The following is a 26389-nucleotide window of genomic DNA, read 5'->3' on the forward strand; positions in this document are numbered from 1 at the left end:
CTATTTTATTATTATTAATTTTTATTTATAGGGCGCCACTAGGTGTCTGTGGCGCCGTACAGGGACAAACAAAATTACAATACAAGGTGAGACAGCACAGTACAGTAAACAATAATCACAGTAACTCAATGAGCTCAACGCTAGGGTAGGGGGAGGGGAGAGTCCGCATACCACGGAGCCCAGAAGGGAGGGCACGGGTGACAGGGAAACTCCCAGAGGGAGAGGAGGGAGCGAGAGGGGATGGGGGGGGGGGGGAAGAGGGTCCTCGAGGAGGAGGGCTGATAGCTGGAGAGCAGAGTTAAAAGTGGTGGAGACAGGAGAAGAGATGACCCTGCTCAAAGGAGCGTACAATCTCCTGGTTTACATGAAAAATGGAGACCTCCTTTCGCAGGAAACCAGGAACAGTTCTGAGAACCGCCCTATAATCGTGAAAAATAAGATATGGTTCGCGATATGAGAGAGCACCCAATTCTGAAACCCTACGAGTCGATGCAATAGTTAGTAAAAATACCACCTTCGTTGTTAAGAACCGTAAGTTCGCCTTATGTAACGGTTCAAAAGCAGGTCCTTGAAGCATATCAAGTACCAAGTTGAGATCCTGCGGTGTTGTGGACAGGACATAAGGGAGGTTGGATATGCAGGACTCCCTGTAAGTAGGTCCTAACATCCAGCATATCTGTCAGGTAAAGGTGAAAACACAGAAAGGGCCGAGATCTGTACTTTAAACGAACCTAGACATAGGCCCGCATCCAGGCCACCCTGCAAAAAATCAAAATGAAGTCGTGTGGCATGGTTGGCTCTCGCATCATCTAATGTAGGTATGCCACATGCGGTGGTAAATCCAAGCCGAAACTGGTTTTCTAGCTCGAAGGAGGGTGTTTACTACTTGTGGAGAGAAACATCTAGACCTCCAAAGTTTGGCTTCAACAGTCATGCCATTAAATTTAGATGAGGCAAGGATGAGGCAAGTCCTGATGTGCGAAAAGATCTTCTTCGACAAGGACCATTCAAAGAGGTAATCGCAAACCCGGACCTATCGCCAGTCCCAAAATGTCTGCGTACCAAACTAGCCTTGGCTAAGCAGGGGGAAATAGGTACCCTAGCTTGAAGTCCAAGGGTATAGTCATTACGTTGATTGCCATCGCCAAGGGGTCCCTTGTTCTTGAGCAAAATTGCGGTACCTTCCAGTTGTGACGCGATGCCAATAAGTCCAGATTCGGGGTCCCCCATCCCCTGCCTAGATCGAGGGGATGTGGATTTCGGCCCAGGTCAAGATCGGAGCCGCTACCTTGATTGCTCTTGCACTTTTTGTGGCTCCCTGTCTGTTGATGTAAGATACTGACGTGGTGTTGTTGGACTGCAGGCGGAGAGGATATCCAAGAAGGATCGGCTGTGCGCCCTGTAAGATCATTAACATGGCTTTTAGTTCCAGATTGTTGATGGGAAGAGAGGTATCCCGAGCAGGCCAAAAACCCTGCAGCCTTAAATGAAGGACCACAGGACCCCATCCCCTCAGCCTGGCATCTGTGGTTACTAAGATCCAGTACCATGGGATCTTCGGACTGCCAAATTGTCCTGGACTGGCTACCATCTGAGGAAAATCTTTGCTCTCAGTGACAAGTGTATTCGCTGTTCCTCTAATTTCAGATGGGAACCTGACCACTTGTTTAAGAAGTCCCATTGGAAGCAGCGCGAGTGAAGTTGACCATATAGGATGGTTTCGAAAGTTGACACCAGCTTTCCTAATAGGCGCATGCATAAGTATATCGACTGTCTGCGGCAGGCCAGAACTTGAGTTGTCATGCCCCGCTAAGATCGAGCTTTGTCCTCTGGAAGGAACACCTTTTGTTTGTTGGTATCCATGATTAATCCCAGAAAGGTCATTGTCAGAGGGAATCAGTTGGGATTTAGCTCGATTTATGAGCCATCCGTGTCTCTCCAAGACCTTGATAGTGAGCTCCAGATGCCGAATCAGCACATGAGCTGAGGAGGCTTTTATGAGCAGATCGTCCAGATAGGGAATCATCTTCAATCCTTTGGAATGAAGGCAGGCTGCCATTACTGACATTATCTTTGTAAACGCCCTTGGTGCTGTTGAGAGGCCAAATGAAAAAGCTCTGAATTGGTAGTGAGACTGTCCCACTGTGAATCTGAGAAGAACCTGATGAGCCTTCCGGATAGGTACATGAAGGTACGCATCTTTGAGGTCTTTAGACACCATGAACTGATTTGGTTCCAGACCATTGACGACGGACCTTAGGGATTCCATGTGAAACATGTCCACCCTTATGTGTAGGTTTAGCTGTTTTAGATTTATTACCAGCCAGAACAAGCCATCCGGCATTGAGACCAAAAAGAGATTGGAGTAGAAACCCTTGGTTCCTGAACATGGCGGATGACTTCTGCTTAAAGAAGAGAGGCCACACATAGAAGCATTGCCTCTTTCTTTCGAGGATCACGGGGTAATTTGGTTACAAAAAAGCGATGCAGGGCAGGACCTGGACAGGTCTGTCATGTATCCTCTGGTCATGATCCCCTGAATCCAATGGTCTTCTGAGTACGCTGCCCACTGATCCTTGAACAGAAGCAGACGTCCTCCCACTCCCGCAGCCGCGAGGAGGGGAGGGCAATTGTCAAACTGGCGCTTTGTCCGGAAGCTTGGTAAAGGGACGTCTCGTAAACGAGGAAGATCTACCTCGATAAGACTGTCCTATGAAAGAGGATGGTCTGAATTTGCGTGTCTGACCCCTACCAGAGGAACCCCCTTGAAAGGACTGCCTAAATGAACCAAACCTTAATTGCTCTAGGCTTTTGAACATATACTGGGAGGAAAGTGCTTTGTGGCCTGGAAAATTAGGTTTTCCAATTGAGGGAGCGATTAAGGATTTTTTTGATTTAGTGCCTGCTTCCCATGACTTCAGCCATAAGGTTCTCCTGCCCGCTATTGCAGTTGTGGAAATAGAGGTGGAAACAGAGGCTGCATTGTGTGTGGCCTCGTATAAGTATCCTGAAGCCTCTTTGAGGTGAAGTGCAAGGGGAAGCAAGTCTGAATCCTGGAGACCCATTGCCAATAGGTCAGCCCAAGTTTCCATGGCCCTGGTAACTCATGTCGATGAGAACATAGGTCTAAATGAGAAACCTGCCGCAATGTAGATGGACTTTAAAAATCCCTCTATCTTGCGATCCGTGTTATCATGCAGGGTAGCTGTCCCCAGAACAGGGAGTGTGGTGTGGTGCGCCAAACGTGCCACTGGTGAGTCAACCCTTGGAAGCTGTCCCCAACGGTTGAGGTCCACCTCCTGTAAAGGATGTAGAGCAAGATACCTTCTCGGAATAACAATTTGCGATCTGGTTATTTCCAGGATCCCTCCACGATATCTTTTAATTCCACCAATGGTGGAAAACAAATAGTCCGTCTCCTAGCCTTTTTAAAGAGACTTTGATATGCTGTTCTAGTGTCTTCTAGATCCAGAAAACCTAAAGCTTGAGGAACTGCTATAACCAGATCGTCAATACCTTGATATTTATAGGATTCCTCTAGGTCTGTGACCTGTGCAGAATCAGAGTCTTCTATCAGTTCACCTTCCTCTTCTGATGATCGCTCCAAATCAGAGAGGGACAGAAGATCGGTGTCTCTTATTTTTGGGTCTTTGTGCATCCAACAAATGGTTTAACCAATCTAGGCCTCTAACTAATGATGTGGACCAAGCCAGTTCTCCTGCAGGAGGGCCTTGCATGGCGAGGATGGAGGGAGTCCCAGAAAGTCTTAACTCAAAAGACTCAGCTGTCCAGTGGGTCAATTGCTACTGAAGTAGAAGGGAGAACCGCAGCAACTGCTGGCTTAGAGAGTAGTTGTACTAATGTCTGAACCCCCTGCATCAAGGCAGTTGCCCATGCTGGAGGTTCCGCTAGTGGAGGTGCACTTAATCTGGTCCTGCACAGGTATGGAACCCCTATTACAGTCAGTACAAAGCGACCCTGGCCCCTGTAGTCCAATGGATAACTTTTCTTTACACTTAGAACAAGTATAATATTTTGCTCTGGGTGTTTTCCCCTTATCAGACATTTTATAAGGGAAACAGTCACAGAAGGAAATGCAAACAGGCAATCACTCACGAATGAGGAGAATAAACAGATGAGAACTAATGATAGAAGTCAAAAGATAGTATCCCTGTAAAGATGTGTTTATTGCAAATAGATTTTTTATTTCCTATTTCCATAGCAATCTATTGTCTATACCCCTATCTATTTATATAGAGCATATAGAAGAATATAGTACTTAGCCTTCCATCAGGCTAAGAATGTCTGAAGCAGGAGTCGTCTGTCAGCAGTTCTGTGTCCCTGAGGAGTGGCTGCTGCTTTCCCGCGCAGTGCTTTGGCGCCTTTGGAACAGTCCAACTGACTCAGACTGCAGGGGAGGGGGGTCCATCTCTAGCCTCCTCTGTGCTGTGCCTGCATTTCTTGCCCATCCAGATGTCCTCCGCTGCCTCTATCTATGCAGTAGTCAGCCCCAACATACTCTTGGTGGCTGTTTTTTTTTTTTAATAGCCAAGTACCCCCCCCCCCCTTTACTGAGGAGGAGACTTGGTATGTTCCAAGATGGTGGCCCCCAGCGTTCCGAGTACTGGCGCTCTCTGCCGGCACCGGTATTTCGGTTAAGTAGCAGCGTGACCACGACATTGTAAGCTGCTTGTCAGCGCTGATGTCTTGAAGTGCAAGTAAAACTTTCCTTTGCGGTCAGTCAGAGCTGTCTGGCTCTTACTCCCTGCACGATTTATAGTGAGGGAATAAGTGTGCTCTCTAGAAGAACAGAGCACACTGGTGTAAAAAAAAAACCCCAAAAGAATAAAAAGTTAAAGTAAGCCCAATTCCCTTGGGCACTTAACTAATACTGAAGAGTCTACTGGGGGTTGTAGAGGGGAGGGGTCTGTCAGCATTGAGAAGTCTGGAGTGGCACTGGCGTGGTTGAGGATTTGGCAGTCAGTTTTTAAAGTTTATTATCTGCAGTATCTTTGGTCCAAGTGGAAATAACCCTCAAATAGTTGCAGTTTTCTGCTATTCAGATGCATGTGTGTTATGCAAATAAATGACAGTTAACTACACTCAAACCACAGTATAATGAAATCAATAGATGTTCAAAGGCAATCCGAAGCATGCTACATCTGTGAATATGAATAGTAAACATACTGCAAAATACCAACCCAAAAGTAGAATACTGGTATAGAAGATACATTATATAAACCTCATAATGCTATCAGGAGAATTTTTTTCTTTGCCATCAACACGTAATAACTGCAAAGTCCTTAATTTGTTACCCAATTATAACAAAGCTAGATTATAATTTACTTTTTAATATAAGAAAGCTATAAAAGGCATCTAGAACTATATGTAAACACTTATTAAAATAACTAACTTATAATTCAAGAGACATTTAACAAGGACTTTAGTTCTTTTGTACAGATCATACAGGACATTTGTACAGGTAGTACTCCACAGCCCACAACAACTGATCCATACACCGAACAGATAGATTTAAAAAAAAGTATCAATGTAAAGCAAGTGCAAGGTTAGATGAAAGGAAATAGAAAGTGGTAATTTATAAAACAAGAGCAGTACAGAAAGTCATTATTGGTTATTAACTAATCGCAAGAAACATTAAAGTAATGGGAAATGTTCAAAACAGCACATAACATGCTTTCTAGGCCTGTGTATGAAACATTAAAAGCAGTGAAAAGAGCTTGTAAAAGCAAACCGTTCATGCGTGATATTGTACATTAACTTTTATTTCATCTAACATACATGATTATATTGATATAGAGCCATTAAAACAAAACTATATTAAAAATAAAAAATGGCTCGCTCAATTCTGTTTACCTGAAGAGCACGCAGTTCAGCAGTTAACTCTGTAATACTCTGGGTATTGGATGGAGATTCATGGGGTGCATATTGAATATGTAGTATGTTACTGTTCACCTTCAACTTCTCTCTAAAATTAAAATGACAAAATGTGTATTTCAAACATTATATGCAAAAAAAAAAAAAAAAAAAAAATCGCATATGAAATTATCTACATTTTTAAATTTGTAAAGCTCTGCATACCAAGCCAAAATCTGTCAACGTGCTATGTACTTTTATTTTTTAAACAATATTTATTGGTATTTCACAACAGAACAAAAAAAAACACTTTGGCCTACTTTGCTATATCTGTATAATGTTAGATATCCATAATAGATACGAAGTACAAAATGTGACAGTATATCAGAGTGTAAATATTGTTAATGTATATACACAACATAAATAACAGTAACTGAACTGACAATAATCTAGTACATTTCAATTGACATGGGCGCTCACGGGCTCAAATCATCTACACTCAATTTCCTTGTGGAGGTCAAAACATAGGGGGAGTCACTCCACTTACTCCAGATGCTCTCAAATTTCATTAAGGCCTAAATGGTTCTTGACTGAAAAGTGTAGACAAACCTTTCATGACCGGTTACAAAATTACCCAGTGAGATCCAATTGTGGATCTCCGGGCTCGTAGGGGCCATCCATAACTTGGCCATTATAAATAGATGTAATATATATATTTGTGTCACTTTATTCACCACACCCTTCAAAAAGGCAAGTGGCCGGTGACTTTAAAGGAAGCAAAAGAAGATTTTTGTACTTGCGTTAAATCACTTTCTCCGATTCCATCAGGGGGCACTGCTACCATGGGGTTGTATGAGGGCGAATGGAGTTGGCACTTAAATAATAAACAACTAAGCTTGTTGCTCACTCCTCGCCCTCTGCAACACCTCAGACCTCAGTAATAAAGCAAAAGGGAGGAACAGTGTCCCAGTTGGAATCGGAGAAAGATTTAGCGTATGTACAAAAATCTTCTATTCTCCTTCATCCACTCTGGGGGAGACTGCAACCATGGAGACTTTCGAAAGTAGCCCCTAAGGGAGGGAATTCTCTCGTCTACTAGTCCACAAAACACTGCAGCCGAAACTGGCGTTGGCAGACGCAAAATTGTTGAACTGGCAAAACCTTGCAAAGGTATAAACTGAAGACCAGGTCGCCGCCCTTCCCAGCTGCTCTGCAGATGCTCCATGGCGACCAGCTCAGGAAACCCCCACCGCACAGGTAGAGTGCACCGTGATAACCTGAGGCACAGGTAGATTTCTACACACATAAGCAAGCTTAATCATAGGTCTGATCCGACGACCAATGGTCTGCTTGGTGGACGGCCAACCTCTCCTATGAAATTCGTAAAGAACAAAAAAAAGAGTCAGACCTAACGTCCAGACTAACAGAGGAAGAAGGCCCAGAAGGAGTAATCCCTTCTCTAATGGCCGGAATCACTATCTCATGATTTAAATAAAAAACAGGAACCACCCTAGGCAAGAAAAGTAGGAACGGTCCTATGAACCGTCCTATTCTCAGGGAACACCAGATAATGAACCCTACGGGACAAGGCTCCAAACTCAGACACACGTTGAGTAGATGCAATGGCGAGCAAAAACACCACCTTCCATGTCAAGAAACACAGATCAGCCGACTCAAGGGAATTGAATGGAGGCCGCTGAAGAACCTCAATAACGAGGTTCAAATCCCACAGGGACAACGGAGAAACTTTGGGAGGCTGAACATGAAAAACTCCCTGAAGTACAAATGTCAGTGAGGAAAGCCAACCGGCGCTGAAAGAGATTAGAAAGCGGAGAGACCTGAACCTTCAAAGAACTCAGTCTTATTTCCATCTCCAGAGGAAGATAGACGGAAAGACACTGCAAGATAGACAGAGCAAGTGAGACGGAATGATAGAGCAAGATAGACTGAAAGACAGTGCAAGAAAGACGGAAATCACACACTCCACTGAAGGAGAGAAATATATTGGTATATGTATAATTCTAAGGTGACACTTGCAGGAGAACAATGAGGGCTCAGGTATAGTAGCCCCCAAGGCAGGATAAGGAAGCAAAGTCTAGGCGGTGTAACAATAGTATGGTATAAATATCAAGTTCAGAATAGCTTTCCATTATCATCATAAGCAACATATTAGGAAAAGTCTACTGATTTAGGTACCTCTTTTCACAGATACTAGAGGATCCAGATGTAGAAGATCCACTCCTTGTCAGAATGTAGAATGTAATTAAGAGATGCACACCACAAGATATGAGGTTACCAGTAAGGCAAGATGGCTGCCTCTTACTGGCTGAAAAATGAGGCGAAACTAAATATCCAGTACGGGGTGGACAAGGCAATGGCCAAAGCTAGATACCACACCACCACCCAGGGCAGAGGAGGTATCAATTTGAGACACCAACCACAGGATGATAAGGAGTTGTAACGGTGACAGGGTTCATGTACGAGGCCGCACTCATGCAAAATAGGAGCTCCCAGTCATACAACGATGAAAGTAAAGTAAAGAAGTCACTCACAGTGTTGTGGAGAAATTCAAGTCAGTTTTCACCTCTCACCGCTATTGGGGAAGGAAAGCATAAGCTCCGTCAGTCAGCAGCAGCATTCCTGACCAGGAGCAGCTGACGCACCTCAACACAGGGGTCCAAAAAGCAGCATGGGAGTAAGAAGGCAGCCCATTTCCCATTACTTTAATATTTAAGCTGGAGAGCATGCAAGTTTGCTTGCTTCTCCATGCTTGTCCAGGCCACGCCACACACGATATGGACTTTTAAATATGTCCTATCTTCATTAAATACAGTACGTCAGTTATATGGTTTTCAATAAACAAATGATTTTTAATTATCTTGGGCAAAAAAATGCACTCCCCCACCCATCCTTGAAAATGCTTAATAATCAATGGAACAAACAGCTGTCACACAGGGCTGCAGCCCTATTTTATCTAAACAATAAGAATGAAGCCAGAATATTGTAAATAAATGTGAATGCTGACTGGAAGAAATTATATAAAAAAAAAACAGGTTTTAAAATAATTTTAGCAAACAAATTAAAAATAATAACGAATAAAAAAACACATCTAATATATATCTTATATATCTATGTATATATATCTAGGTAACAATTGCTCTTGCAATTTCTTATTCACATTAACATGATTTGTTAAAGCAACAGCTCAGGACTGTGTCCTGTTTATCTGGATTTGATTTGGCTTTATAATAACGATACCTAAAGATATCTGTCAAGTCTATTTAGACAGCTGTTGCTCATACATAACCTGCAGAAGTTTATATCTCTTTGGGACTCTACATTCTCTATTGATCATGCGGTCATATTAGTGCCGTTATATATACACTGTCATTATGCTTGAATATATTTTGTTTTTAAGAATAGCTCTCAGGATAAAGCCACATAAAAAAGCACAAACTCTAATGCTGGACCTTTTATATTTTTAAAATGTAAATCTATACAACTATTGTAAAAAGTTTTATTTTATTTAATTTTTTTGTTTTTATTTTGGTGTTTACCTATCTAGGGATACATGTCTTGATAAAGAACGCTAATTTAAAGCATAGACGAAACATTTTACCTTGTCCTAGCTTTTAAGGCTGATCACCCATTGATGTTGCATTATAAGCCAGTGAAACCGCCCACATGATCGTGTTTGCTGCGTAGTGGTTAACAAGTTTAACAAGCACTTACTAAGGTTGGGGTGTAGGATAAGGAAAGACTAATCTTCACAAAATTTTTGCACACTTCAACAGGTGAAAAACCTTCAGCTAATCTTGAAGTTGCTGTCAGCAGTCCTACTGCTAGTTTCTTGTAAAATAAAAATGATTTCTCCCAGCGTCAATATAGGCATGAAATACATCCCAAATACAGATGGTAAACAAAATGTGTCTATGGTTTATAGCGATATTAGCTATCCTCGCCTCACGTATCTAATTTTTGTTTCTGCCATGGTGTTTCCTTTAATGATTAGTCTAATGTTATTGAATTTATAATGTTATGCCAATACTAAATATGAAATCTTATTTCTTTAATGCCTGTATGATGCCCATTTTAGTTGTCATTATATCATTTTCTTTCAGTCACTTGGTTTACAATATTGATATGTTGCATGTATAATATATATATGCACACAAACACAGACTATATTGTATAATATTGAATATTTGATTTGATTTATTATAATGGTATAGAACCTACAATACTTTAAAATTTCAGAAAGCTATGCTTACCACTGAATTAATAGTCAATGTACCTTAAGGAAAGTATGTCTGCTTTCAAGGCTTGATTCTCTTTGAACATCTGCTCTTCTTTTTGCTTGTTTTCAAGTTGAAGTACTTTGACTTGTTGATACAGTCTTTCATTTTCCTGGAACATGCACAAATAAGGGTGAGTGACAAGTGTAAATACAAAACTCATTTTCTGGACACAGGACAAAATTTATGGTCAAATCTTTTCATTGACAATTTAATGGGGGGGGGGGGGGGGCAAAATGCTTACCATTGAGGACGCAGATCCATCACTTTAAAGGACTTTACCAAACAGTTAAAAGAAATTGCTACGTACAATACAAGGCTTTGACTACACTAGCTCCAAGTGCACCTGGAGCAGTGATCACATGCGCCAACAGCGGCAAGAGTCAATGTTTGAAGGTACATGGCGACAGTGGTGGTCAGTGCAGTTACATCATAATCTTCAAATGCCAATAACGTGAGCTTCCCATTTTGCTTGTTACCACTCGTGAACTACACTTCAGCTAGCTATTAGAAAATGGCAACTAAAATTTATATTACTGTTATTTACACAGTAGGCTTTCCATGTCAGCTGACAATACTTTTAGTCATCAAATTAGCACTCCTTCACTGTTATGCATGACACTGGCAGTATTCCGGAGAGAAAAAAACCTTGGGAAGACCTCTCCACCTTCCACCTTACAGTGTTGTTCCTAGAGTATCTCTTTAGAATCCTTCATATTCCATTTATTCTGTAATTGGTACAAATATAGACTAAGACAGCGAGGGTTCATGCTCAGCTCCTCCAAGTAATCTGTCTACCCATGCCAAGCACTACTACAGTAAACTATTCTGTTCAGGTGATCCCAGCAAGAGATTACCTTGTGTTATTGATAATATAATGTATTGTTATCACCCAAGTCTAGAAAACCACTTTACCCTACCTAGTGTCTTTGTGTTGGTCCAACTGACTATCAGCCTTTCAAACAGCCTTGCCACTGTCAGTGAGGTGGCTCAATTGTAGTTACTGAAAGATGCATTGAGCGATTTGCTGCGCCATGTAATTATTATTCTTATCGTAGATTTGTAAAGCGCCACAGTGCTCTGCAGCATCGCACAGTACGGAAAAGAGTACATACAAAACAAACACATACAAAGTAGACAAAATAAATAAAGACATGAAAACAAAGGGTATGAAGAACCCTGCTCATTAGAGAGCTTACATTCTAAGTGGAAGTAGGCACAGCTGAAACAAGAGGAATAAATGTGTTTCAGAGTGGAGATTGGAATAGTTGTGAGGGTGCATTAGTGTGAATAGTGTTAGAGGATAAGGTCATCTCTAACAAAAAGGAAAAAAAAATGATGGGTATTCAAAGAGCATCTAAAAGATTTAAAGGCTGTGGAAAATTTTAATTGAGCGCAATAGGGAATTCCATAAGTGGGGAGCAGCACGGGAGAAGTCTTGTAGGCGGGAGTGAAAAGAGGTTTCCAGAGACGAGACAAGGTGCAGGTCAAAACGTATTTTGATAAGAGATTTGAGATGTATGCAGGGGTAGTGTTGTTGAGGGCTTTGTAGGCAAGGGTGAGTAATTTGAATTTGATTCTGGAGGACGCAGGGAGCCAACGTAGGGATTTGCAAAGTGGTGCAGCAGATGTGAAGCGGTGAGAGAGGAAAATCAGTCTTGCAGCAGTATTTAGGATGTATTGAAGTGTGGATATATAGGTGTCAGGAATGCCAGATAGCAGGAGGTTGCAATAGTCAAGACGGGAGATGATGATGAGCTTTGGTAGGATATTGAGCAAGAAAAGGGTGTATTCTGGCAATATTTTTAAAGGTGGAGTTGACAGGACTGGGAGAGTGTCTGCATGTGAGGAATAAAGCAGAGTGCAGAGTCAAGTGTGACACCAAGGCTGGGGAGACTGAGGAAATTGTGGTGTTATTTACAGTGAGGGAGATTTGAGAGCAGGTGGTGACTCTGGCAGGAGGGAAGATAATAAGCTCTGTTTTGTACATGTTGATCTTTAGGTAGCGTTGGGATATCCATGTGCAGATAGCAGAAAGACATTTGGTTACACGAGAGAGAAGAGAGGTAAATTTGGTCCCGGTAAAGATATAGATTTGGGTGTCATCAATCTAGAAGTGGTATTGGAGGCCGAATGAGTGAATTAGTGCCCCAAGAGAAGAGGTGTACAATGTATAAAGTAAATGGTGACTAAAGTTCACATTTGCCTAGGCACCCTCCGCCATGTGCCGATCTTTCAAGTATCCGTAACCGGACCCGTTGCTGAGGAGAATTTCAATACATTGAACGCAAGGGTTTCTTCTAGCATGATATCAGCATTCAGCTGTGTACATTGCATGTTGGAGATTTGCGAGTTAAATATGAATTTGTTTGCTATGCCAGTATGTCAGGCGGGGGGGAGGAGGCCTGGGCAGGTTATTTTTAGATCCATAGTATTTCTTAAACTCGTTAGTAATTTCTATTGGATCATACGTGGGGTAGTCATTATTATTTTTGATTTCGATAATCAAATTGAGAGCCTTCTTTTGTCTTAATTTGGTGACAAGTATATGATCGGCTTTATCACTTTTGCCCCCCAAAAAAAATTTCAAGTTAATGGCAGCGCTTTGTGAAAGTAGGGCATTCAGTTGTCAATTTGTGCTTAGATTAGAGTTGCAATTTGTTCTTCTAAAGTGGCTATTTACAGAGTTGTTGACTCTTTGGCTGTATTGGAGATGCTAATGAATTTTCTGCAAATGCTAGCTCTATTGGCTTATCATACGACCCCAGGCTCAATCCAATGTCCTTTTTTCTAATGAATAGAATTATTTTATATTGTTTTACTGCTGTACGTGATTGCTAGAAATATAACGAACAGGATTTCGGGTACCTAATGAAACAACTATATTAAACATCACTATAAGTAAGCACCAGATTAAAATCCACCATAAATGGCTTGGCAACCCATGTAAAAATTTATAAACAAATGGAAGTTTACTGCCTCAAGAAACTTGCATTATGTTCTCATAGTATAAATTAAAAGATATCTAGGAACAACTAAAAATTAACAATTGGTACAACAAAGGAAGACACTTGTCAAATTGTGAATATCTACTGTAGTGATAAATTGTAGAATAATGAAGAAAAAAATCCACAGAAGAGGATTTCTAGATGACCACTAAAAGAGGATTTTTGTACTTACGTTAAATCCTTTTCTTTGATTCCATCTGGGGGACAGTGCTACGATGGGTAGTATGAGGGCGCAAGAAGTTGGCACTTAAATAGATAAACTGTTAATGTAACTGTTGACAGAAGCATCTCCCCTCTGCAACCCCTGTAGCTCCTCAGTGTAATTGAAAAGCCGCTAGGAAGGGAAACCGACAAGCATGCAACCAACAAAAGCAACAGTAGAGCGAAGGGCGGGAACGCAGTGTCTCCCAGATGGAATCAGAGAAAAAGGTTTAACGCAAGTCCAAAATCCTCTTTTCTTTTTCATCCAATCTGGGGGACACTGCTACCATTGGGACATTCTAAAGTAGCCCCTTGAGGGAGGGAAAGCTCTGCCAATCCAGCCTGCAAAACTTTGCGGCCAAAAATTGCGCCAGGACAAACAGAAACGGTAAAACCAAGTAAAGTGTGGACAGAGAACCTGGTTGGCGCCCGGCAGAGCTGATCTGCCAATGCCACCACTGCACGCAGCCCAAGTGGTCCTCCACAGAACTGATGGAATGTACAGGCCGATCAGAACGAATATAAGCCTGCTTGACTGGGAATATTTTCCACCTAGCAGCAGTTTGTTTTGTAGCCAACTAGTCCCTCTTGTGAGCATCATACAAGAAAAGGGATTCCGACCTCCGCATAGAGGCAAACATTCTTAGAGCATAGACCACATCCAATGAAGTTAAGTTACTTATCTGAAGAGGCAGCCACTTAATGGAAGACTCAAAACACAATCTGTTGATTAAGATGAAAACCAGACCACTTTTAGTTGGAAAGAAGGTATCTTGCACAATACAGCCCTGTCAGTACGGAATACCAGATAAGCTAAAATTTAGCTTATCTGGTATTCCGTACTGACAGGGCTGTATTGTGTATTTAGCTGCTAAACGACGAGAGAGCCAAAAGTTCAGAAAAATCACCTTCTTAATTAGGAACATGAGTTCAGTCAACTCCAACAGTTCAAATGGGAATGATTTAAGATCCCTAAGTATCAAATTCAAGTTCCAATGTGCCTTAGGGGATACGTAAGGAGGATGTATGAGTAGAACTCCTTGGAGGAAAGTATGCACCTCCAGTATAACTGCTACCTTTTTCTCAAGATATATTGAAAGGGCTGCACCTTCAGAGAACTAAGGTGTAAATCCGCCTCCAAACCATCCTGCGAAAAACCTAAGAACCTGGAGAGTCGAAAGTCTGCCTTATGACAAGTCCTGCGTTCGCACCAACTGACGTAGGTCTACCACACTATGATAATTTAGGGCAGAGACTGATTTATTTGCCTTCAACATGGCATCAACAACCTCGGGATCCGGGTGCTGAAATGGCCCCTGAAGCAGTAGATCATCTCGATGTAGAAGTCGCCTTTATCGACTGTCATGCGCAGTACGTCCGCAAAACAGGCTCGACATGGGCAGTTGCGTGCAGTCACGATCATTGGAATTCCGCAGTGCCTAATGTCATGTCAATGACATCCACCGTGCACGCTAAGGGGTCTCTGGTCCTGGAGCACCTAGTGGTTTCGGCGAGATGCCATGAGGGCCACATCTGAAGGTTCCTAATTCTGGACCAACCATTGAAACAACTCTGTGAGCAGAGACCACTCCCTTAGCAACACAGTGAGTCTGCTTAGGTAGTAAGCCTCACAATGTTCTACACTCAGGATGAAATTAGCAGAATTTGCAGAGACATACATTTCCAACCAGAACAATATCTGGGGAGTCTCCTTCATCCAGGGAAAGGCGCATCTTAGAGACAACTGGCGTGTCTGAGAGGCCAACTGAAGGTGGGATCCCGACTAATTGAACAAGAGGTCCCACCGAACTATGCCACAATGGAACCGTATGGAAAGGTTTCCAATGTGGAGACCATTTCACCTATTAGATTCATACATAGTAGGATGTAGACCTGAAGAAAATGCACCTTGTTGATTGGTGAAAACACCTTCTACAGTCTGGTGTCCAGTATAAGGCCAATGAAAAACATCTTCTGACAGGGGCCAATTGTGATTTTTGTAAATTTTGGTTCCAGCATTTGTTTGAACAGCAAAAGATGGAGCCAGAGGGTCTGACCAGAGTTCGTCTTTACTAGCAAATCATCCAATTATGGAATGATGCTGACTCCCAGGGTACACAACCATGCTGATATGCCCGCCATGATATTTATAAAGACTTTGCAAAGACTTATGGTCTCCATAAGGCACTTATGCAGCCTTGGAAAGGCCTAACGGAATTGAAAGTGGAAGTCCCCCACTGCAATCTGCGATGGGACAAAAGGAGCCATCTGGCTTTTGAACCAGGAAGAACTTTGAATAGAAACTTCTTCCCCTTTGCCCCTCTGGGACCTGACAGATAACTCCCACAGTAAGAAGCAAAGTCATCAACTATCTCATAGTCAATCTCTTTACTTTGTCACGCAAAGTGGTGGAAAAGAAACGGCGAGGTGGCCGACTTTTGAGGTTTATCATGTAGCCACATTGCATAATTTCCATAATCCTCCGATCCTGAGTGGAAGCCGCCCATTGGTTCAGGAACAACAAAAGGCATCCCACCCACAACAGCTGTGAGGTGAAGAGGAATCCCGTCAGGTTGCAGGCTATTCAGTGTTTTTTGGCCCTGAACACCTGTTGGACTAGGACAGCCTGCCCCTCTGTGACTGGTCCCGGGAAGTTATAGTCTTACCTCTGTAAGACTGCCCACGGTTTAAAAAGCCACCCTAAGAGGGTAGATGAAAGGAACCAAAACAAGGTGCTCGTGGCTTCTGGTCATTAACAGGAAGGAAGAAACTTTTTCCTCTTGAAGCCCTTACTTATGATGTCGTATAGCTCTGCACCTAAAAGAACAGAGTTGGCATAAGGAAGAGATGCCAAGGACTTTTTGGATCTGTCACCTGTGTTCCATGTCCACAACCACAAAATTCTTTGATCTGCAACTATTGATGCAGAGATTGAAGACGACACTGATGCTGCATTCCGAGCTGCCTCATAGATATTCTGAGGCTTATTTCAGATGTAATGCCAGAGGAAGCAAATCAGAGTCCTGTAGACCATCAGCAAGCTGATTTGCCCAGGTCTCCAGCTCTCTAGCTACTGAAGTGGAAGAAAGCATGGTCTTTATAGAACTTTCTATTTTACGGTCAGTGCTATTTTTACAAGTAGATGAGCCAGGTACAGGAAGAATGGTAGGGCATGCCTAGCACTTCACAGGTGTATCCACCTTATGGTACCTGTTCCCATTGGGCCATCTCATCCAACTAAAGTGAAAAGAGGCTAGGAAACCTATGTGGTACAATCAATTTTCCCATCTGACTGTTTCCATGCTGACTCAATGAGATTAGTCAGCTCTTCAGAAGGAGGGAAGCAGACTAGACGCTTCTTCTGCCTCTTACCCACTGGGTCTCTGAATCAAAGACCACTAAGAGGATGAGAAGACCCATGCCTTTTACGGGGTCTGAGTTCTTGGGGACTCAAGAAATGTATTTAATTTTTCAAGGTTCTGTACCAATGAAGTATACCAAGAAACTTCCGCCTAGATTTAACCCTGGGAATCATGAGAAGCTGGGTGGACAGAAGAACCGTCCCCTGCAACCTTTAAAGACATCATAAGGGCAGCTGTCTTAGAATGCCACTGCGGATATCTCTACAGGATGGGCGAGCAACTGAAATAGCGCCACCTACGCTAGATCCCCCATTTTAATGGTGCCCTTGTGTGCACGAGCCCTAACCATCTGCATCACAGTCCACACTAAATATATATATATATATATATATATAAATAAAAGAAAGAGAAGCGCCAAACATAGTGCGATACCATCAATATAAAAATAGTGACCATACAATTCAAATTGGCCTCATACCAAATAGAAATAATAAAATCGCTTATCTGGGAGAATATCCCTCTGAAATCCCAAGTTCCTTCTTGTGTAGATTATACCTTCTATTCATTGGATTCCAAACTAGAGCTCAATAGGAAAATAGCAAACAATAGTGTAGTGCGTTCAGGACATAAGTAAACTTCCTTATAAAAAGAGATTTTACTCAAAAGCCGTATCCATATATGACAATAAAGTGCCTGTACATTAAGTAAAAGCAAAGCAGGCTTATCTGTGAAGGAGAATTTTCCAATGTCCTTTGAGGGCCTCTTGTATGCTATTGTATCAGCCTACAAAGAGCACTGAGAATTATCACTTTCCTCAACCTTAAAGGAGCAAAACTACATTAGAAAACTCCAGGACGTTTCCTTTCACAGTATGGAGCTCTGCTGTGGGAGAAGTCAAGTCACAGGAATATGTCCAGCCAGAAGTCACAAGCACTCTTTGAACGCTTCCAACGCTTACTTAACCAGGTGAGCTTTCAGCAGGGTCTTGCAGTTAGAGAGAGAATACTTTGTAGACATTTAGGTGAAGAGTACCAGGAGTAGTGTGCAGCTACCTATATACATATATATATATATATATATATATATATATATATATATATATATATATTATATATATATGAATGACAGTTTTCTCTCTGTTACACCAAGGAACCTCATTAATATCAGTTATCCCCCAGTGGGGTACTTTGCTGCTGAGGACCCAAGGCAGCCAGCCATTGTAATTTAATGGCTGATGTCCCCGCCCTCTGTAAGGGGAGCAGTAAACTGTGCGTCTCTCATTTAGGTGTTGTGCAGGCAGCCTCTCTGCTCTCACTCCCCGCATTGTTTGCTCACTTTTCTGGCCAGTAAGAACCAAGTATCCCCCCTCCACCTAAGCGGGGGACTTAGTATCTTTCTGTAATGGCCGCTCAGAAATCAGGGCACAACTGAGGCAGCGCGGATCTGTCAGGAGAAATCAGTGACAGCCTTGTTAGTGTGTGGCTGTCATGGTCTCTAACTTAAGACATCTTCCAGCGTAAATGAAATGAACGGCGCGGTGCTCCATTTAGTCCTACGGGTGTAAGTGCCGCTTACAGCACTTACCCCGTCCTAAGTAAAAATAAACAATAATAAGAATAAATAAAAGAAAATCTAATTTAACTAACAGCAAGTACTGCAGAGCAGTACTGAAAACAGCCCAACTCCTTGGGCATTTAAATAACACTGGGGCTACAGGGGTTGCAGAGGGGAGGAGTTTCTGTCAGATACATTAACAGTTTAACTATTTAAATGCCAAGAACCGTAGTAGATGCTGTGAAGCTGGTAGCTGGCTATGATGAGGAGACAGGTACATTTAAGACGCCCTCGCTGACACTCAAGATAGGGCACGGCCTGCAAAAGACAGTGAGCATTGTGGAGTGCCGAGCCATGATGGAGGGCTGCACTGCTGCGGTTGAAAACACACTAAATTTCAGGAAGCTATACGAGGCGAGATGGAACGAGCTGATCTCATCGGCTGCCTTGAAAACTCTTAAAGAGTCCAAGTGGAACATTTACCTTTCACGGAAGATGTGAAAAAGATGCACTTATATCTTGATGAGAAGCAGCAAGCCTACCGAAGTGGACTATCCACCTAGCCTACAGCTAACCACTGGGCACTACTCGCAAAAGTCACCCTGGCACAGGTAATCTTGTTCAATCAAAGAAGGGAAGGGGAAGTTTCAAAAATGTTGCCGACTACCTTTTCCTCAAGAGATACCTTGGATCTCCACGAAGATTTTTCCCTAGCGCTTTCCGAGGCTGAGAGGGAGCTCTGCCGGCACTTCACTCGCATTGAAATCTGAGGAAAACGTGGAAGAAAAGTCCCCATTCTGCCGACACCAGCCATGCAAGCTGCAATAGAACGTCTCGCAGAAAAGCGTGACAAATGTAGAGTAGATAGCCAAAATGTCTACATGTTCACCAGACCAGCTGCCTTTTCAAACTTCAGAGGCTCCGATTGCATATGACTGTTTGCCCGAGAGTGTGGGGCCAAGCATCCCCATACGCTGTCTTCCACGAAGTTTCAAAAGAACATTGCCACTCTCTCAAAGGTCCTCAACCAAAACGAGACAGAACTGGATCAGTTGGCAGACTTCCATGGGCACTGGTTCCATGTTGCAAGCTCCATACACCTCCTCTTTTCTGACGTGGAAGTGTTACACTGGCAGTATTACCGCCTCCCAGAAGGTACCCCCTAACTCGCCAAGATCAGCAAACTGTTAATGGCTCTCGAGAGTGGCAGGCTGACCGAATTCAAAGGCAAAAATTTGGACGAGATGCACATTCATCCGGACGGTAAGTGGAAAATCTGGTGTCTGATTTATGCTTTGACATATACATATTTACATATCTGTTACGTTTCAGAACCAGTCCAGCTACAGAGCGACAGGTCGGATGATGAGCAATCCCCTGTGACAGAGGGACAAGTGGCCAAGCATTTAGTCAACACTTCCATGTCAGAAGAGAGGAGGTGTATGGACCTGGCAACACGGGACCAGTGCCCAGCCATGGCTTCCACAGGTAGGTATAGCACACAGTTTTGCTAGGCAGAAGAACTTTGCCTTCTCTGTATTTTGCGAAGCCATAATGGACCACTCTACTTCCTTTCAGGTTGCAAAGAAATGCAGAAGAAATCCTGGGACAGAGAAGAGGTCCAGGCTGTGGACAAACACCTAATGAGGTTTATACAGACATGCCGGGTGCCTGGAAAGTGAGACTGTGTTGTGTGCCTCATTGCTAAACTATCCATACTCAAAGATCGGAACTGGTCGGGGGTGAAATTCTACATAAAGAACCGCATAACAGCTTTAAAGAGGGAATAAACCTGTTGAAATGATGCAAAGTGGTTGAACAGGACTGTAGCCTCCACGGTTAAGTGTCGGTGTAAGCGGCATGTGGATGTCCTCAGATGGCCAGAATACACAAAAAAACCATTCCCTACCATTGTTATTATTTATTCATTTATGTATACGGGAATGTGGATGTCCTCAGACAGTCAAAATACATGACACTTTCCCCATCTTGCAGTCCGTGTCAGTACTTTATACAAAGTCAAAGTGTAAATCTCATGTGGTAACTCGCTCCTACACATACCCCTCTGATTGTTGTGTATGTGTGTGTGTGTGTGTGTGTGTGTAAATGGGAATTTAAACTGTAAGCTTAAATAGGGCAGCGACTGTGAATGATTGCATAGGAAAACAATTGAGCTTGCCCAATACGGCTGCCTAACCGCTTGCAAACAAAACGTAAAAGGTTTTAAGTACTATGAGATAAAAGAGGTGCATTAAAAAAAAAAAAGAATATTCATTATCATTTACAGATAGATTCCTTCAACTTCAGGATAAATTATTCAACAGAAGGGACACAGTTGACAGAATAGATGTAGGAGTCCAGGAGACATGGTAAAGCACTGCCTAGGTCCAGTTTCAGTTCAGTACTTGCTATTATGACACTGACACAGTAGAGCACCTGATACCACTTTACTCATGGAGTTATGATTATAAAACACCTAGCATCCAGTCCATGCTCTATTGTAGCTCAAAAAGTAGAAATTATAGAAGGGATGATACTTGTAAATGATTTAGGCCAATATTGATATTTCAATAATCATTTAAAAAGTTGTGTGAAATGTATGTATACAAAAATACATTTCCCCAGTTAGACAAAACAGTCTCACCTTACATGAGACATGTTTTTATTATTTATAGTCATCTGCTTCTTAGACATCATATATATATTAAATACTGTAATTCCCAATATTGCTTTAAAACATACCTGCTGATACCCCCGTAGAAGAGTCTCCTGTTCTTCTATTTCTTGCCTTATTTGCTGCATTTTCACTTCTGTTACAGGAGCAATCTGGTCCCCCAAAAGTGAACTCCTTTTCCTGATTTTTTCTTCTCCTGCATTTAACTATATACAAATATGTAGAATAAGACATGGCACAAATATTATGTGCTGTTCTATTTTACACTACATTTCACAAATACTGTTCATAGAAAAGACATAAACCTATCCATCATAAGAGAGAGGCGACAAACCAATTGTGCAAATGATACACTGAAGGTTACAATACAGAAATGGGAATGCAGAGTCACCATATATTTCAGATCTATTAAAACTTTATACCTGTTCTGTCATTTTAAGGAGAGTTTGTTTTCAAGACTGAATTCTATAAAGGTTCAAATCATAATCAGAGAACATTCCAGATAAGCAGGAAATGAAGTGGTCTGGGACGGATCTGATCAGACTTTTTACAACAGCAGCAGATGAGTTGGAGTCAGTGACCTATCCGCTATTGTGTTTATTTTACAAGAGTAATTTCAAGATGAGAGTATAAAATGAAACAAGTGGCAAGTGACAGAGATAGATAGTGAAAAGCTGCAGAATACCCCTCACAGCTCACTTTATTGATTGAAGACTTGTCAAACAGGAGCAGGACAACCCAAATGTCAAATGCAACATTATACAGAATAGCAAAATGAATGCATGAACGTCTTTCGATACAGATAAAAAAAAAATAGAATTCACCAAGCCCTACTGAAGCATAACATTTCACATATCACACTCTATGCTAGCATACAGAATGGTGCCAGTTTCAGAACTTAAAGTATATTTGAAATATTAATATTTGTGTATGGTTGTTATTGCAACACAAAAACAGGTTGTTGTATTGGAAGATTAATTGATAGAATCGACACAAATTAGTATAAGTGTTATTGCACAAAAGAGATTTGAAAGTATAGCTTTAATTCTGAGAAGCCTCTTTAATGTTGGACTTCTAGCTTTCTGCTGATGCAATACAAAATGTAGGTGTTACGGCTAAAGGTTTTAACATAAACCCGTAGAACCAGATGGAGAGGTCTTCACCTATAGCAGCCGCCTTTCCCGTAGAGCTCGTTATGCTCACAGGTACTCGGATGACCCCAGGTCTTATACTCAAGGTATTACAGGTGTATGAAAGTACCGTAGCGCAGGGTAGTGGGGAGTAGAATCTAGCGTAGTCAGGAAAACAGGCCGAGTTCGTAGGTCAGAAGCAGGCAACGTGGTGAGGGACAGGCAAGATGTCAGGGCTGGCAGCGATCAAAGGAGGTCTGGGTCCCAATGCAAAAGGTCAGGGCAACAGGCTAGAATCAAATCCAAATGAACAGGCAAGAGGTCATACACGGGAAGTGCAATAGATAAACAGGTACAGACACAGCAGCAGGCTAGGTACACAGAAAACTGGAACTATAACTGGCAGGGAGGCTAAGCCCTCCCTGCCTTAAATACAACCACTGACCAATGGCAACAAAGGTAACAGCTAGCTTAATCAGCCCCAGCAGCTGAATAATAATAATTCAATGCTCTGCGCACGCGCCCGGCTGTCCCCAATGCAGGGACGCGGCGCTTCTCACACAGAGCGTCCCGTTGTCTAGGCAACCACAAGGGCGAAACAGGAAGGGACGTCCCGGTCATCATGGAGACAGTCAGAATGCTTCCTGCGGGCACAGAGAGTCGCAGTGGCCTGAGGCACCGCCGCGACTCATGACAGTACCCCCCCTTGAGGAGGGGTCAGGAACGCCGACAACCAGGCTTTCCAGGGAACTGTTTAAAGAATCTCCTGAGCAGTCTGTCAGCGTGCAGGCGTCTCTGAGGAACCCAAGAGCATCATTGTGGACTGTAGCCCTACCAATGCACCAGGAAATGGGTTTGTCCCTGGACTTTTTTGGAGTTGAGAATCTTCTCTACAGTAAATTCATGAGAACCATGCACATTGACTGGTCGAGGTTTCGATGGTTCATGAGTTTCAAACCTGGATGACGAGACAACCGGTTTCAAGAGGGAGCAATGGAATGTATTAGTGATTCTTAATGAAGACGGAAGCTTGAGCCTGAAGGCAACAGGGTTAACTGTAATAATAGAGAAGGGTCCAATGAACCTAGGTCCCAATTTCTTGCAGGGTTCTTTGATCCTAATATTGCAGGTGGACAGCCAGACTTTGTCTTCTACTTTAAGAGAACAGCTCCTGCGATGACGAACTGCAAAAAATTTTGCTCGAGAGGAGGCCTGAAGCAGGGCAAAAATGGACCTTCTTCCAAATATTTCTAACATGAGAGACAGTTAGAAGTATACCAGAAGAACCAGAAGAATTGATTGCAGAAAAGGAATTCGCTCTGGGATGAAAGCCAAAATTACAAAAGAATGGAGATATGCGGGTGGAAAAATGACAGGAATTATTGTAAGCAAATTCAGCACATGGGAGTATTGAAGACCAGTTGCTATGAAATTTGGAAATGTATCATCGTAGGAATTGCTCCAGAGACTGATTGACTCTTTCTGTATGACCATTTGACTGTGGATGATAGTCAGATGATAGACTGATGTTGATGGCCAGGTGGGTGCAGAAAGATCTCCAAAATTGGGCAATGAATTGAGACCTGCGGTCCGAAACAATATCCTCAGGCAAGCCGTGAAGACGAAAAACATGGTGGGTGAACAATGATGCCAGGGTCTGAGCATTAGGTAGCCCTGCCAACGGAATAAAGTGGGCCATTTTGCTAAACCGGTCAACCACCACCCAAATTGTACTGTGACCAGATGAGCTGGGTAGATCCACAATGAAGTCCATTGAGACATGTGACCAAGGTTTAGTTGGAGCAGACAAAGGCACGAGTTGACCCGACGGAGAACTTCTGGCAGACTTGTTCCTGGCATAGTCCTTACAGGAGATGACGAAATCTCTGACATCAGAAGATAAGGTGGGCCACCAAACAGAACGGGAGAGAATGTCAGTGGTCTTAAAAATGCTTGGATGACCAGCACTTTTATTTTCATGGGCTTCAGACAACACGGCCTTTCTGAGGTGAACTGGTACAAACGACTTGCCCAACGGAGTCTTGGGAGGAGCAATTCTCTGGAACCGGCGGAGAGCTGCCCTGTGTGGATAGAAGCTGGAGGAATGATAGGAAGTGGAACAGCAGGAGAAGCGTGAGAAAAAAATGAAAGTTCAGGAGAGAGCTTCCGCTTTAATATGCTTGGAGCCCGGTCTGTAGGAGATAAACTTAAAGCAGGTAAAAAACAAAGCCCAGTGTGCTTGCCTGGAATTTAAGCGTTTAGCGGATTCAATAAATAGTATATTTTTGTAATCCGTGAGTACAGAGATGACATGGACAGCACCTGCTAGCCAGTGTCGCAATTCCTCAAATGCCCATTTTATAGCCAAGAGTTCATGATTGCCCACGTCGTAATTAATCTCAGTAGAAGAGAATTTGCGTGAAAAGTAGGTACATGGGTGTAATTTGTGGTCTCAAGGATCCTTCTGGGACAGAACAGCACCCGCACCTATATCGGAGGCATCTACTTTGATGACAAAAGGTAACTCAGGAATAGGGTGTCTCAATACTGGAGCAGAGGCAAAAGCTGACTTTAGGGCTTCAAAAGAGGTTATGGCATCAGAGGTCCAATTGGTGGCATCAGCCCCTTTTCGGGTTAAGGCAGATATAGGAGCGACTAGGTCTGAGAATGAATGAATGAATCTCCGGTAATAATTAGCAAAATCCAGAAATCTCTGGATGGCCTTCAGATTAGTTGGGCGCACCCATTCTAAGATTGCTTGAACCTTACTAGGATCCATTAAGAACCCATCTGGAGAGATAATGTACCCGAGAAAAGAGACTTTTCGGACCTCAAATTCACACTTCTCTAGCTTGGCGAATAATTGATGCTTCCGAAGTTTGAGGAGGACCTGTTTCACATGAAGGCGGTGCTGGTCCAAGGACGAGGAAAAGATCAAGATGTCATCCAGGTATACCACAACGAAGCGGCCTAGGAACTCCCTGAGAACATCGTTAATTAGGTCCTGAAAGACAGTGGGTGCATTGCATAATCCGAAAGGCATGGCCAAATACTCATAGTGACCTGAGTGAGTGTTGAATGCGGTCTCTGACACGAATAAGGTTATATGCACCACGTAAGTCGACCTTGGTAAATACTGAACCACCTCGGAGCTGATCGAAGAGGACAGATATGAGTGGAAACGGGTATGTATTTTTAATGGTGATTTTATTCAACCCGCGGTAGTCTATGCAGAGTCGAAGAGTCCCATCCTTTTTGGAGACAAAGCAAAATCCGGCTCCTATTGGGGATTTAGAAGGCCTAAAAAAGCCTCTTAAGATTTTCCTTAATATAATTTTCCATGGCTTGCGTCTCCGGTACAGAGAGAGAGTATAATCGTCCCTTAGGGAGCCTGGAACTAGGTCGATAGCGCAGTCGTAACTGCGATGTGGAGGCAAGGCACAGCTGCCTATTTGGAGAATACTTCCCGAAATTCATGGTATGGTAGAGGCAGCTGGTCTAAAGGGAACTGGAGCAACCGAACAGGCAGAGATAAGCAAGATGAGGAAAAGACCGGACTCCAGTGAATGATGTCTCCCTTGCTCCAATCGATAGTTGGATTATGGAGCTGCAATCAGGGATCTCCCAGGATTACAGGAACAGGAGAACAATTAATAAGAAAAAATGACAGGGTCTTAGTGTGTAGTGCCCCCACAGCGAGCTGCAACAGGTAAAGGATCACCATCCAGACCACAGACAGTGATGGGTAATTTGAGCTTAACGGTAGGAATACCCAGGAAATGGGCAAAGTCCAGATCCAGAAAATTTCCAGCGGCACCACTGTCTAGGAAGGCAGAAACAGGAGTAGATTACACACCAAAGGAAATCACCGCAGGAACCAGGAGCGCGTTTTTGGAAGAAATAATTTGCAGACCTAGACGAACCTCTTCAACATTCTCTAGGCCTGTTCTTTTCCCAACTGGTCTGATTTGTTGGGACAGCTTCGGAGGAGGTGGCCCCTGTTGCCACAGTATAGGTAAAGGCCTAAAGTATGTCTCCGGGGTTATCTCTTCTGAAGTAAGACGATAAGCACCTAGCTGAATGGGCTCAGCGGCTTCAAAAGGTGCAGCAGGAGGAGTAAGAAAAGAGCACGAGAAAACAGAGGTTTTGATGATTTTGATGACCAGTTGCATCAGAATTTCCAGTGTAGCTGGTACAGGGTATTGCACCAGAGAGTCTTTTATTTGTTCGGAAAGACCCAAACGGAAAGTGTATACTGCCTTCTAGTACATACTTGGATTGTAGGCATTTC

General features: G+C 42.9%; 1 protein-coding gene across 3 annotated transcripts in view; it reads right to left on the minus strand.

The window, feature by feature from the left end:
- CEP162 (centrosomal protein 162) overlaps window positions 1–26389 on the minus strand; it is a 145279-nt gene that overhangs the window by 19753 nt on the left and 99137 nt on the right. For all 3 annotated transcript variants that reach the window (XM_075202714.1, XM_075202715.1, XM_075202716.1), the window contains exons 16-18: window positions 21037–21174; window positions 10169–10281; window positions 5875–5986 (exon numbers count right to left, since the gene is read on the minus strand). In XM_075202714.1, coding sequence (XP_075058815.1) covers window positions 5875–5986; window positions 10169–10281; window positions 21037–21174 — 363 coding nt within the window. The remainder of the gene's footprint in view (window positions 1–5874; window positions 5987–10168; window positions 10282–21036; window positions 21175–26389) is intronic.

This window comes from Mixophyes fleayi, chromosome 3 (assembly GCF_038048845.1).
Source record: "Mixophyes fleayi isolate aMixFle1 chromosome 3, aMixFle1.hap1, whole genome shotgun sequence".
NCBI lineage: Eukaryota > Metazoa > Chordata > Amphibia > Anura > Limnodynastidae > Mixophyes > Mixophyes fleayi.